This window comes from Coregonus clupeaformis, chromosome 15 (assembly GCF_020615455.1).
Source record: "Coregonus clupeaformis isolate EN_2021a chromosome 15, ASM2061545v1, whole genome shotgun sequence".
NCBI classification, from domain to species: Eukaryota; Metazoa; Chordata; class Actinopteri; order Salmoniformes; family Salmonidae; genus Coregonus; species Coregonus clupeaformis.
Window position 1 is genome coordinate 3870685 of NC_059206.1, and position 14572 is coordinate 3885256.

General features: G+C 44.9%; 1 protein-coding gene across 6 annotated transcripts in view; it reads left to right on the top strand.

Moving 5' to 3' along the window:
- The window catches only part of garnl3 (GTPase activating Rap/RanGAP domain like 3), a 143831-nt gene extending 135646 nt beyond the window's left edge, over positions 1–8185 (top strand). For all 6 annotated transcript variants that reach the window (XM_041897687.2, XM_041897690.2, XM_041897688.2 and 3 more), the window contains 3 exons: positions 6040–6252; positions 7191–7437; positions 7924–8185. In XM_041897687.2, the coding sequence (XP_041753621.2) occupies positions 6040–6252; positions 7191–7437; positions 7924–8089 (626 nt within the window). In that variant the 3' untranslated portion in view covers positions 8090–8185. The remainder of the gene's footprint in view (positions 1–6039; positions 6253–7190; positions 7438–7923) is intronic.
- Positions 8186–14572: the final 6387 nt, after the last annotated feature.

Genomic DNA, 14572 nt, shown 5'->3' on the forward strand with positions numbered 1-14572 from the left:
TATTTCCGTTGGGCGCCTAAAGAACACACCCCTGCTACAGCTACCACTGGAATACAGCAGACTAGAGAGACTGGAATACAGCAGACTAGAGAGAATACAGCAGACTATAGAGACTAGAATACAGCAGACTATAGAGACTGGAATACAGCAGACTAGAGAGACTGGAATACAGCAGACTAGAGAGACTGGAATACAGCAGACTAGAGAGACTGAAATACAACAGACTAGAGAGACTGGAATACAGCAGACTATAGAGACTTGAATACAGCAGACTAGAGAGACTGGAATACAGCAGACTATAGAGACTGGAATACAGCAGACTAGAGAGACTGGAATACAGCAGGCTAGAGTACTAGAATACAGCACACTAGAGAGACTGGAATACAGCAGACTAGAGAGACTGGAATACAGCAGACTAGAGAGACTGGAATACAGCAGACTATAGAGACTGGAATAAAGCAGACTATAGAGACTGGAATACAGCAGACTAGAGAGACTGGAATACAGCAGACTGGAGACACTAGAATACAGCAGACTAGAGAGACTGGAATACAGCAGACTATAGAGACTGGAATACAGCAGACTATAGAGACTGGAATACAGCAGACTAGAGAGACTGGAATACAGCAGACTATAGAGACTGGAATACAGCAGACTAGAGAGATTGGAATACAGCAGACTAGAGAGACAGGAATACAGCAGACTATAGAGACTGGAATACAGCAGACTAGAGAGACTGGAATACAGCAGACTAGAGAGAATACAGCAGACTATAGAGACTAGAATACAGCAGACTATAGAGACTGGAATACAGCAGACTAGAGAGACTGGAATACAGCAGACTATAGAGACTGAAATACAACAGACTAGAGAGACTGGAATACAGCAGACTATAGAGACTGGAATACAGCAGACTAGAGAGACTGGAATACAGCAGACTATAGAGACTGAAATACAACAGACTAGAGAGACTGGAATACAGCAGACTATAGAGACTGGAATACAGCAGACTAGAGAGACTGGAATACAGCAGACTATAGAGACTGGAATACAGCAGACTAGAGAGACTGGAATACAGCAGGCTAGAGTACTAGAATACAGCACACTAGAGAGACTGGAATACAGCAGACTAGAGAGACTGGAATACAGCAGACTATAGAGACTGGAATACAGCAGACTAGAGAGACTGGAATACAGTAGACTAGAGAGACTGGAATACAGCAGACTAGAGAGACTGGAATACAGCAGACTAGAGACACTAGAATACAGCAGACTAGAGAGACTGGAATACAGCAGACTACGTCTCCTGAGTGGCGCAGTGGTCTAAGGCACTGTATCGCAGTGTTAACTGTGCCACTAGAGATCCTGGTTCGAATCCAGGCTCTGTCGCAGCCGGCCGCGACCGGGAGACTCATGGGCGGCGCACAATTGGCCCAGCGTCGTCCAGGGTAGGGGAGGGAATGGCCGGCAGGGATGTAGCTCAGTTGATAGAGCATGGCGTTTGCAACCCCAGGGTTGTGGGTTTGATTCCCACGGGGGGCCAGTATAAAAAAAAGATGTATTCACTAACTGTAAGTCGCTCTGGATAAGAGTGTCTGCTAAATGACGTAAATGTAAATGTAATAGAGACTGGAATACAGCAGACTATAGAGACTGGGATACAGCAGACTAGAGAGACTGGAATACAGCAGACTATAGAGACTGGAATACAGCAGACTATAGAGACTGGAATACAGCAGACTAGAGAGACTGGAATACAGCAGACTAACGCGACTAGAGACTGGAATACAGCAGACTAGAGAGACTGGAATACAGCAGACTATAGAGACTGGAATACAGCAGACTAGAGAGACTGGAATACAGCAGACTAGAATACAGCAGACTAGAGAGACTGGAATACAGCAGACTAGAGAGACTGGAATACAGCAGACTAGAGAGACAGGAATACAGCAGACTATAGAGACTGGAATACAGCAGACTAGAGAGACTGGAATACAGCAGACTATAGAGACTGGAATACAGCAGACTAGAGAGACTGGAATACAGCAGACTAGAGAGACTAGAATACAGCAGACTAGAGAGACTGGAATACAGCAGACTATAGAGACTGGAATACAGCAGACTAGAGAGACTGGAATACAGCAGACTATAGAGACTGGAATACAGCAGACTAGAATACAGCAGACTATAGAGACTAGAATACAGCAGACTATAGAGACTGGAATACAGCAGACTAGAGAGACTGGAATACAGCAGACTAGAGAGACTGGAATACAGCAGACTATAGAGACTGAAATACAACAGACTAGAGAGACTGGAATACAGCAGACTATAGAGACTGGAATACAGCAGACTATAGAGACTGGAATACAGCAGACTAGAGAGACTGGAATACAGCAGGCTAGAGTACTAGAATACAGCACACTAGAGAGACTGGAATACAGCAGACTAGAGAGACTGGAATACAGCAGACTATAGAGACTGGAATACAGCATACTATAGAGACTGGAATACTGCAGACTATAGAGACTGGAATAAAGCAGACTAGAGAGACTGGAATACAGCAGACTAGAGACACTAGAATACAGCAGACTAGAGAGACTGGAATACAGCAGACTAGAGAGACTGGAATACAGCAGACTATAGAGACTGGAATACAGCATACTATAGAGACTGGAATACTGCAGACTATAGAGACTGGAATAAAGCAGACTAGAGAGACTGGAATACAGCAGACTAGAGACACTAGAATACAGCAGACTAGAGAGACTGGAATACAGCAGACTATAGAGACTGGAATACAGCAGACTATAGAGACTGGAATACAGCAGACTAGAGAGACTGGAATACAGCAGACTATAGAGACTGGAATACAGAAGACTAGAGAGACTGGAATACAGCAGACTAGAGAGACTGGAATACAGCAGACTAGAATACAGCAGACTATAGAGACTGGAATACAGCAGACTAGAGAGACTGGAATACAGCAGACTATAGAGACTGGAATACAGCAGACTATAGAGACTGGAATACAGCAGACTATAGAGACTGGAATACAGCAGACTATAGAGACTGGAATACAGCAGACTATAGAGACTGGAATACAGCAGACTAGAATACAGCAGACTATAGAGACTGGAATACAGCAGACTAGAATAAAGCAGACTAGAGAGACTGGAATACAGCAGACTATAGAGACTGGAATACAGCAGACTATAGAGACTGGAATACAGCAGATTTGAGAGACTGGAATAAAGCAGACTATAAAGACTGGAATACAGCAGACTATAGAGACTGGAATACAGCAGACTAGAGAGACTGGAATACAGCAGATTTGAGAGACTGGAATACAGCAGACTATAAAGACTGGAATACAGCAGACTATAGAGACTGGAATACAGCAGACTAGAGAGACTGGAATACAGCAGATTTGAGAGACTGGAATACAGCAGACTAGAGAGACTAGAATACAGCAGACTAGAGAGACAGGAATACAGCAGACTATAGAGACTGGAATACAGCAGACTATAGAGACTGGAATACAGCAGACTAGAATACAGCAGACTATAGAGACTGGAATACAGCAGACTAGAATACAGCAGACTAGAGAGACTGGAATACAGCAGACTAGAGAGACTGGAATACAGCAGACTAGAGAGACTGGAATACAGCAGACTAGAGAGACTGGAATACAGCAGACTAGAGGGACTGGAATACAGCAGACTATAGAGACTGGAATACAGCAGACTATAGAGACTGGAATACAGCAGACTAGAGAGACTGGAATACAGCAGACTAGAGAGACTGGAATACAGCAGACTATAGAGACTGGAATACAGCAGACTAGAGAGACTGGAATACAGCCGCCTAGAGAGACTGGAATACAGCAGACTATAGAGACTGGAATACAGCAGACTATAGAGACTGGAATACAGCAGACTAGAGAGACTGGAATACAGCAGACTAGAGAGACTGGAATACAGCAAACTATAGAGACTGGAATACAGCAGACTAGAGAGACTGGAATACAGCAGACTAGAGAGACTGGAATACAGCAGACTATAGAGACTGGAATACAGCAGACTAGAGAGACTGGAATACAGCAGACTAGAATACAGCAGACTAGAGAGACTGGAATACAGCAGACTAGAGAGACTGGAATACAGCAGACTATAGAGACTGGAATACAGCAGACTATAGAGACTGGAATACAGCAGACTAGAGAGACTGGAATACAGCAGACTAGAGAGACTGGAATACAGCAGACTAGAGAGACTGGAATACAGCAGACTAGAATACAGCAGACTAGAGAGACTGGAATACAGCAGACTAGAGAGACTGGAATACAGCAGACTATAGAGACTGGAATACAGCAGACTAGAGAGACTGGAATACAGCAGACTATAGAGACTGGAATACAGCAGACTATAGAGACTGGAATACAGCAGACTATAGAGACTGGAATACAGCAGACTAGAGAGACTGGAATACAGCAGACTAGAGAGACTGGAATACAGCAGACTAGAGAGACTGGAATACAGCAGACTAGAGAGACTGGAATACAGCAGACTAGAGAGACTGGAATACAGCAGACTATAGAGACTGGAATACAGCAGACTATAGAGACTGGAATACAGCAGACTAGAGAGACTGGAATACAGCAGACTAGAATACAGCAGACTAGAGAGACTGGAATACAGCAGACTAGAGAGACTGGAATACAGCAGACTAGAGAGACTGGAATACAGCAGACTAGAGAGACTGGAATACAGCAGACTATAGAGACTGGAATACAGCAGACTAGAGAGACTGGAATACAGCAGACTATAGAGACTGGAATACAGCAGACTAGAGAGACTGGAATACAGCAGACTAGAGAGACTGGAATACAGCAGACTATAGAGACTGGAATACAGCAGACTATAGAGACTGGAATACAGCAGAGTAGAGAGACTGGAATACTGCAGACTATAGAGACTGGAATACAGCAGACTAGAGAGACTGGAATACAGCAGACTAGAGAGACTGGAATACAGCAGACTATAGAGACTGGAATACAGCAGACTATAGAGACTGGAATACAGCAGAGTAGAGAGACTGGAATACTGCAGACTATAGAGACTGGAATACAGCAGACTATAGAGACTGGAATACAGCAGACTATAGAGACTGGAATACAGCAGACTAGAGAGACTGGAATACAGCAGACTGGAATACAGCAGACTAGAGAGACTAGAATACAGCAGACTATAGAGACTGGAATACAACAGACTAGAGAGACTGGAATACAGCAGACTAGAGAGACAGGAATACAGCAGGCTAGAGAGACAGGAATACAGCAGGCTATAGAGACAGGAATACAGCAGACTATAGAGACTGGAATACAGCAGACTATAGAGACTGGAATACAGCAGACTAGAGAGACTAGAATACAGCAGACTAGAGAGACTGGAATACAGCAGACTAGAGAGACAGGAATACAGCAGGCTAGAGAACTGGAATGTGGTGCTGTTATGAAGATGTTAAGTATCCAATTAATTTCACTCAAACAGACGTTTAATTATTGATCCCAAATGTTGAATAATTGATGGATAGCTGTAAGTGGCTGTAACGGAGTAGTCGTATTATATTACACAGTGTTGATATGGCGACGATGATGAATTCATAAGTCGATCGCACACTCCTGTCACTGAGTCCTGTTATTCATCAGTTTAGATAGAGGAGGCTTGAATGGAACATGACATGATAATGTTATTCATGTTCGTGTTCTTACACATGTTCCTCTAGTGTGTGTGCGTGTGTGCGTAGGTGTGTGTGTGTGTGCGTGCGTGTGGTAAACTAACCAGTCTAAGGAGGTCCCATAACGTCATTGCCTGAAGTTGCCTGGTGTTGAAATGATGTGACTCTCTCTCACTACAATACCTTTCTCTGTATCTCTCCTTCTCCATCCATCCCCACTCTCTCTGTATCTCTCCTTCTCCACCCATCCCCACTCTCTCTGTATCTCTCCTTTCCTCCCACTCTTCCCCCACCCTCCAGGTGAGACACAGTGTAAGCACATCTTCAAGATCCCACTGAGTAACCTAGTGGGCCGCAGCATTGAGAGGCCCCTCAAGTCCCCACTGGTCAACAAGGTGGTGACGGGCCTGACAGCCCCCGCGGGGCACCCATTGCAGGGGGCCTCACACACCCTGTCCCTGTCCCGCATGGAGATCAAAGAAATCGCTAGCCGCACCCGCAAGGAGCTTCTGGGTGAGTGAGAAACCAAGACTGGACTGTACATACACACTCCTGACTACACACACACACACAGATGCACACACACGCACGCACACATAGATGCACACACACACACGCAGGCACGCACACACACACACACACACACCTGACACAGCATTCAGAAAGTTAGAATATAATTAGTTTTAATTAGCTCTTGTCGCCCCCTCTTTCCCATCACAGTGACCATATAGTCATTTAGCTTGTAGGTTATGTTTCCATCGACAAGCATCTACAGGTGACAGTGACGCATACAGTATATTTACTATATGTTTCCCATGAGGGAATGAAACCTTCAACCCTTCTGTTGCAAGCTCACTAACCTGCTCTAACCAATTAGAACCATCCCAGCATACTAACCTGCTCTAACCCATAGAACCATCCCAGCACACTAACCCGCTCTAACCCACTAGAACCATCCCAGCACACTAACCTGCTCTAACCCACTAGAACCATCCCAGCATACTAACCTGCTCTAACCCACTAGAACCATCCCAGCACATTAGAACCATCCCAGCACACTAACCTGCTCTAACCCACTAGAACCATCCCAGCACATTAGAACCATCCCAGCACACTAACCTGCTCTAACCCACTAGAACCATCCAAGCACATTAGAACCATCCCAGCACACTAACCTGCTCTAACCCACTAGAACCATCCCAGCACATTAGAACCATCCCAGCACACTAACCTGCTCTAACCCACTAGAACCGTCCCAGCACATTAGAACCATCCCAGCATACTAACCTGCTCTAACCCACTAGAACCATTCTAAGCACCACAGCGATGATAATGCTATTTGTGCTCCTCCTTTCTAAGTGGTTAACTGAGTGGTTGTGTTACGGTCGGTTCTTACTGAGTGGCCATGACGTTCCCTTACTGAAGGATCTTATTCTGTGTGTTCTTCCCAGGCTTGACAGAGGAGCCGAGTAGTAAGCCCGACAGCAGTAAGCCCGACAGCAGGAAGCCTGACAGCAGTAAGTCCGAAAGCAGTAAGCCCGACAGCTGTAAGCCCGACAGAAGTAAGCCTGAAAGCAGTAAGCCTGACAGCAGTAAGCCTGACAGCAGTAAGCCCGACAGCAGTAAGCCTGACAGGAAGATGAGCAGGAAGACCACTGAGGAAGAGACAAAGGCATTGACCTCCACCAGCAGTGACAGGTGAAGGACCTATATTGTCTTCAACAACTCAGAAACCTAGATAGCAGCAGTGATTAGAAGTCATACATTTGGCGGGCCGGGCGCCTGCAGGCTGACTTCGGTCGTCAGTTGAACGGTGTTTCCTCCAAGACATTGGTGCAGCTGGCTTCCGGGTTAAGCGGGCGGGTGTTAAGAAGCGCAGCTTGGCGGGTCATGTTTCGGAGGACGCATGACTCGACCTTCTCCTCTCCCGAGCCGATTGTGGAGTTGCAGCGATGAGACAAGATCGTAATCACGAAATTGGGGAGAAAAAGGGGGTACAAATAATAATAATAATAATAACAAATATTCATACACGTATCTAGAAGTTTCTCATTTTTGTGTATGGAAGATTTGGCTTGAAGTTCAAGTCTCATACGGGTACTTCAAGTGATATGTGATATGAGTGTAAAACATTATGAATCACTACATTATGATGTAGTGATTCAAACTGATGTGTCCTATCAGAGTGGGCTCGGAGTCGGCCGACACGGACTCGGACATCCAATGGCACTGCTCGTCCAGCTCGGAGGCGGAGCCAGAGAAAGTGGTGCTTAGAGAGGAGAGCCCGCCATTGGCCAGCCCCTTCACCCTCTCCACCTCGTTCGAAGAAGACGTCCTGGACCTAAAGTGAAGACAATCCCATCATGCACTTATTTTCTTTCCTCCTCATCCCCCTCTTCTCTCCTCCTCCTTTCCTCCTCATCCCCCTCTTCTCTCCTCCTCCTTTCCTCTTCATCCACCTCTTCTCTCATCCTCCTTTCCTCCTCATCCCCCTCTTCTCTCATCCTCCTTTCCTCCTCAACCCCTCTTCTCTCCTCTTCCTTTCCTCCTCATCCCCCTCTTCTCTCCTCCTCCTTTCCTCCTCATCCCCCTCTTCTCTCCTCCGCCTTTCCTCCTCATCCCCCTCTTCTCTCCTCCTCCTTTCCTCCTCCTCATCCCCCTCTTCTCTCCTCCTCCTTTCCTCCTCCTCATCCTCCTCTTCTCTCCTCCTCCTTTCCTCCTCATCCTCCTCTTCTCTCCTCCTTTCCTCCTCCTCATCCCCCTCTTCTCTCCTCCTCCTTTCCTCCTCATCCCCCTCTTCTCTCCTCCTTTCCCTCTCCTCATCCCCCTCCCCCCTCTTCCCTCCTCCTTTGGTCATTTTATTTGTTTTTCTTGTTTGTGTTTAGTTTTTATCTCTGTGGTCTGGGTCTTCATTCTCAGACATGGTGTGTAGAACAGGAGTGTGTGTGTGTTGCACCACAGCGAGTAACCCAAAGAAAGCGAGTAGGTCATTTGAGGTGGTGTGGTTAGTTCAGAGTTCAGAGGTCATTATACGGCGAAAGGTTTAATCTATAAACCAAAATTGAATGTAAATCTACGCACCAAGGCACGAAGAAAAATCTGTGTTGGAAACAACGCCCTCGCGAAGTTGCTTTGGCTTACCATTTGTTGCATATTATATGATTATTTCCTGTTCCACTTTCAACTGTAGTATAATATATGCATATGTATGTGTACATCTATTTATACATTAAGATGCATACACACTGACAGACATGTATGCCTTTATAGATATATTATAATATACATTTTATTCACATATTTAGTAAGTGTAAGATGTTTTATGCTCTCCATGTCTGTCAGTCTTGTTCTATTTCCTTCCCAACTCACAGTATGCAGGTAGACAGGGCTGGACTGGAGGCAGAGTCTCCCACAAGTGCCAATTCGCTGCATCTTACACCAAAACTACAACTCCCATCAGCCACCAGTCACCTCTCCTCTGATTGGCTGGTCTCTGACAGTAACAGTTTAGGAATGTATCCCTCTGTGTAATAACATCCTACAGTGACTCTGTGAGCTAGGTTCAATCATCATAGAGTCACACACACACACACACCCCTCTAGGGCCTCTAAAAGCACCTGCATGCCATGCCTTTGCTACTGGCCTGTTTCTGGCTATCCCTGAGGTCCTCACAGAAGGAAAATGGATACAGTCTCCTATACACAGACTACAACCTTCCCTGACAGTAAGCTTACTGTGGCCTATGAGTGGCCCAACATTGTCATAGTCAGCGGCCAATTGGCCAGTTAGCTCATCCGCTTTCTAGTGGGCTGACGGCGGTATCCGACACAAACAGCAGGGCAAACACTGGTTGAATCAACATTGTTTCCACGTCATTTCAATGAAATTACATTTAACCAACATGGTTGAATTGACGTCTGTGCCAGGTGGGCATGGTCTGTCTGGTGTTAGGCTGCTATTGGCCTCGACTGTCTACATGGGACCTCTATCAGCTTGCCTACTGTATAGTGGCGTGTAGACTCAGCCAACAGTGATTCTCTTGGTAGTCGGGTTGGAGAATTTATCAAGTGGCCAACTACTTCCTTTTAGGAGTGATGGCATGAGGTAATGTAGTCGGTCATAGGTTGCATCCCAACTTTTAACGAGGGCCCATAGAGCGCTGATCAAAAGTAGTGCATTATATAGGGAATATGGTGCCATTTAGGACACAGACATAGTGGACGAGAGTCCAGACAGATGGTAGATGGGTTAGGGTTAAATGGTAGATGGGTTAGGGTTCAATAGTAGATGGGTTAAGGTTAGATGGTAGGAGGGCTAGGGTTAGATGGTAGATGGGTTAAGGTTAGATGGTAGGAGGGTTAGGGTTAGATGGTAGGAGGGTTAGGGCTAGATGGTAGGAAGGTTAGGGTTAGATGGTAGGAGGGTTATGGTTAGATGGTAGATGGGTTAAGGTTAGATGGTAGGAGGGTTAGGGGTAGATGGGTTAGGGTCAGATGGTAGGAGGGTTAGGGTTAGATGTTATTTTTATTTATTTTTTATTTTTTCACCTTTATTTAACCAGGTAAGCCAGTTGAGAACAAGTTCTCATTTACAACTGCGACCTGGCGAAGATAAGGCAAAGCAGTGCGATAAAAACAACAACAACACAGAGTTACATATGGAATAAACAAAACGTACAGTCAATAACACAATAGAAAATCTATATACAGTGTGTGCAAATGTAGTAAGTTATGGAGGTAAGGCAATAAATAGGCCATAGTGCAAAATAATTACAATTTAGTATTAACACTGGAGTGATAGATGTGCAGAAGAAGATGTGCAAATAGAGATACTGGGGTGCAAATTAGCAAAATAAATAACAATATGGGGATGAGGTAGTTGGGTGTGCTAATTATAGATGGGCTGTGTACAGGTGCAGTGATCGGTAAGCTGCTCTGACAACTGATGCTTAAAGTTAGTGAGGGAGATAAGTGTCTCCAGCTTCAGAGATTTTTGCAGTTCGTTCCAGTCATTAGCAGCAGAGAACTGGAAGGAATGGCGGCCAAAGGAGGTGTTGGCTTTGGGGATGACCAGTAAGATATACCTGCTGGAACGCATACTACGGGTGGGTGTTGCTATGGTGACCAATGAGCTAAGATAAGGCGGGGATTTGCCTAGCTGTGATTTATAGATGACCTGGAGCCAGTGGGTTTGGCGACGAATATGTAGTGAGGACCAGCCAACAAGAGCGTACAGGTCACAGTGGTGGGTAGTATATGGGGCTTTGGTGACAAAACGGATGGCACTGTGATAGACTACATCCAATTTGCTGAGTAGAGTGTTGGAAGCTATTTTGTAAATGACATCGCCGAAGTCAAGGATCGGTAGGATAGTCCGTTTTATGAGGGCATGTTTGGCAGCATGAGTGAAGGAGGCTTTGTTGCGAAATAGGAAGCCGATTCTAGATTTAACTTTGGATTGGAGATGCTTAATGTGAGTCTGGAAGGAGAGTTTACGGTCTAACCAGACACCTAGGTATTTGTAGTTGTCCACATATTCTAAGTCAGACCCGCCGAGAGTAGTGATTCTAGTCGGGCAGGCGGGTGCAAGCAGTGTTCGATTGAAGAGCATGCATTTAGTTTTACTAGCGTTTAAGAGCAGTTGGAGGCTATGGAAGGAGTGTTGTATGGCATTGAAGCTTGTTTGGAGGTTTGTTAACACAGTGTCCAATGAAGGGCCAGATGTATACAAAATGGTGTCGTCTGCGTAGAGGTGGATCTGAGAATCACCAGCAGCAAGAGCGACATCATTGATATACACAGAGAATAGAGTCAGCCCGAGAATTGAACCCTGTGGCACCCCCGTAGAGACTGCCTGAGGTCCAGACAACAGGCCCTCTGATTTGACACATTGAACTCTATCTGAGAAGTAGTTGGTGAACCAGGCGAGGCAGTCATTTGAGAATCCAAGGCTATTTAGTCTGCCAATAAGAATGCGGTGATTGACAGAGTCGAAAGCCTTGGCCAGGTCGATGAAGACGGCTGCACAGTACTGTCTTTTATCGATCGCGGTTATAATATCGTTTAGGCCCTTATTGTGGCTGAGGTGCACCCATGACCAGCTCGGAAACCAGATTGCATAGCGGAGAAGGTACGGTGGGATTCGAAATGGACGGTGATCTGTTTGTTAACTTGGCTTTCAAATACTTTCGAAAGGCAGGGCAGGATGGATATAGAGCTGGTGGCCGGGGTAGGGGTAGCCAGGTGGAAAGCATGGCCAGCCGTAGCAAAATGCTAATTGAAATTCTCGACTTATCGGTGGTGACAGTGTTTCCTAGCCTCAGTGGGTTAGGGTTAGATGGTAGGAGGGTTAGATGGGTTATGGTTAGATGGTTGATGGGTTAGGGTTAGATGGTAGGAGGGTTAGGGTTAGTTGGTAGAAGGTTAGGGTTAGATGCTAGGAGGGTTAGGGTTACATGGTAGGAAGGTTAGAGTTAGATGGTAGATGGGTTAGGGCTATATCGTAGTTGGGTTAGGGTTAGATGGTAGATGGGTTAGGGTTAGATGGTAGGAGAATTAGGGTTAGACGGTAGATGGGTTAGGGTTAGATGGTAGGAGGGTTAGATGGGCAATGGTTAGATGGTAGATGGGTTTGATGGTAAATGGGTTAGATGGTAGATGGGTTAAGGTTAGATGGTAGAAGGGTCAGGGTTAGATGGTAGATGGGTTAGGGTCAGATGGTAGGAGGGTTAGGGTTAGATGGTTGATGGGTTAGGGTCAGATGGTAGGAGGGTTATGGTTAGATGGTTGATGGGTTAGGGTTAGATGGTAGGAGGGTTAGGGTTAGATGGTAGATGGGTTAGATGGTAGGAGGGTTAGGGTTAGATGGTAGATGGGTTAGGGTCAGATGGTAGTTGGGTTAGATGGTGGATGGGTTAGGGTTAGATGGTAGGAGGGTTAGGGTTAGATGGTAAATGGTAGGTACTGTAGGCCAACTCAGAGTCCCTATAGGAATTATTTGGAAGACGGAATTCCCTCTCCTCTCCAACTCTTCACTAGGAGCAAGGCATAACTCACCAAGTGCAATGGGACATTACTGAACACAGGAGTTGTGATGTGTGTAGAGAGAGTGGACTGAAACAGCACAGGGGAAGCCATAACACTTAACCCCCTCTGCTACTAGATAAGAGAGATAAGTAACCAATCCCAATGAGTAGAGTGATATCAGCCTTACAGTACGCGGGTCAGGGGTCAAACATGACTCAATACCGGGGCATCATGGGAAATGTAGTGTTTCATCAGTATGTAGCGGACCTGAGTTGGGCTCACGGGCTCCTGATGAGGTAGCCCTGCCTGAGACTTCAAAATCAGTTTCATCCTTAACACAAGTGGGAATTTCCTACTGGGCTAATGATTAGGAGGTTGGTTTCTCCTGTGGAAAACCAGGGTTCAGACCCCTCCCATGACGTACAGGATGAAATTGTGTTCTCAGTGTCTTAAACTGCATCATGCTGAGAGCAGTGTTAGGGAGAGACTTTGGCTCTGTTGTTACTACTATATAGGTCAAGGTGATATTGCTGCGAAACCTACATACAGTACATGACCTAAGAGGAGTATTAGGGAGAGTTCTTGGCTTAAGCATCTGTGCATCCGTTTAGCTATGTGCGCGCCCATGTGTGGTCGGCTTGCGACATGGCCCCCCTCTTCTGATCTTGCATGAGCCCCCTTCTCTCTCTCTCTCTCTCTCTTTCTCTCTGTCAAACCCTTCTCTTCTGTTTCTCTCTGTACTTTCCTGTCTCAATATGGTCTCTTTCAACATTATTACGCAAAACCAGAGGGAAAAAAGAGGGGGACTATTTTTACAATGGAATTTTACTTGTTATTTATTACGCTGGTTCTTAGCATGAGTGTAGGTGAATGGGGTTGGGATGTCTGGTGGTTTGAAGGTTTGTAAAACAGCTTCTATCACTTTGATCGTTCTCCCTGTTTCTCTCTCCTTTGTTTCCGTCAGCCCTGTTAAGTTCACACCGCCCGACTCCTTGACGTTTGTTTCCGTCAGCCCTGTTAAGTTCACACCGCCCCAACTCCTTGACGTTTGTTTCCGTCAGCCCTGTTAAGTTCACACCTCCCCAACTCCTTGACGTTTTCGCAGTGGTTTTTGTATCTAAATCAATATTTACTGTTTAGACTGTTGCTCAACCTCTCTGTGATATCAAAACAAGAGAAAAAATAATAAAAATAACACCAAGTGTCTTAAAAATATTGTATCGCCATCGTTTTTAATGCGAAGTACCACTTGTAGATGTTTGTGTTTCAAATGTGGCCTCAAATGAAACTTTATTCTATTATTATTATTATTATTATTATTATTATTATTATTATTATTATTATTATTATTATTTGAAAAATTATTTCAGTTATTTGAACAACTGCTGTGAAAGTAGTAAATTCTGTTAATTGATATGTAATAAATATTTATGAAATTTGAAAACATTTTGTTTGTAGTCTTCCTCATAATGGATTAGTTATTCATAGCGCTGTCATGTCAGAAATTGCTGGAAGCTGTATCTGTACCACTTACTGTAAGGATCTACAGTGCCTTGCAAAAGAGGGGAAAAACAACCAATCAGATCACAGAGTAATTTTCTGTGAATTTTCAGTGCCTTGCAAAAGTATTAATCCCCCTTGGCGTTTTACCTATTTTGTTGCATTACAACCTGTAATTTAAATTGATTTTTATTTGGATTTCATGTAATGGACATACACCAAATAGTCCAAATTGGTGAAGTGAAATGAAAAAAATAACTTATTTCATAAAATTATAAATAATAAATAACGGAAAAGTGGTGCGTGC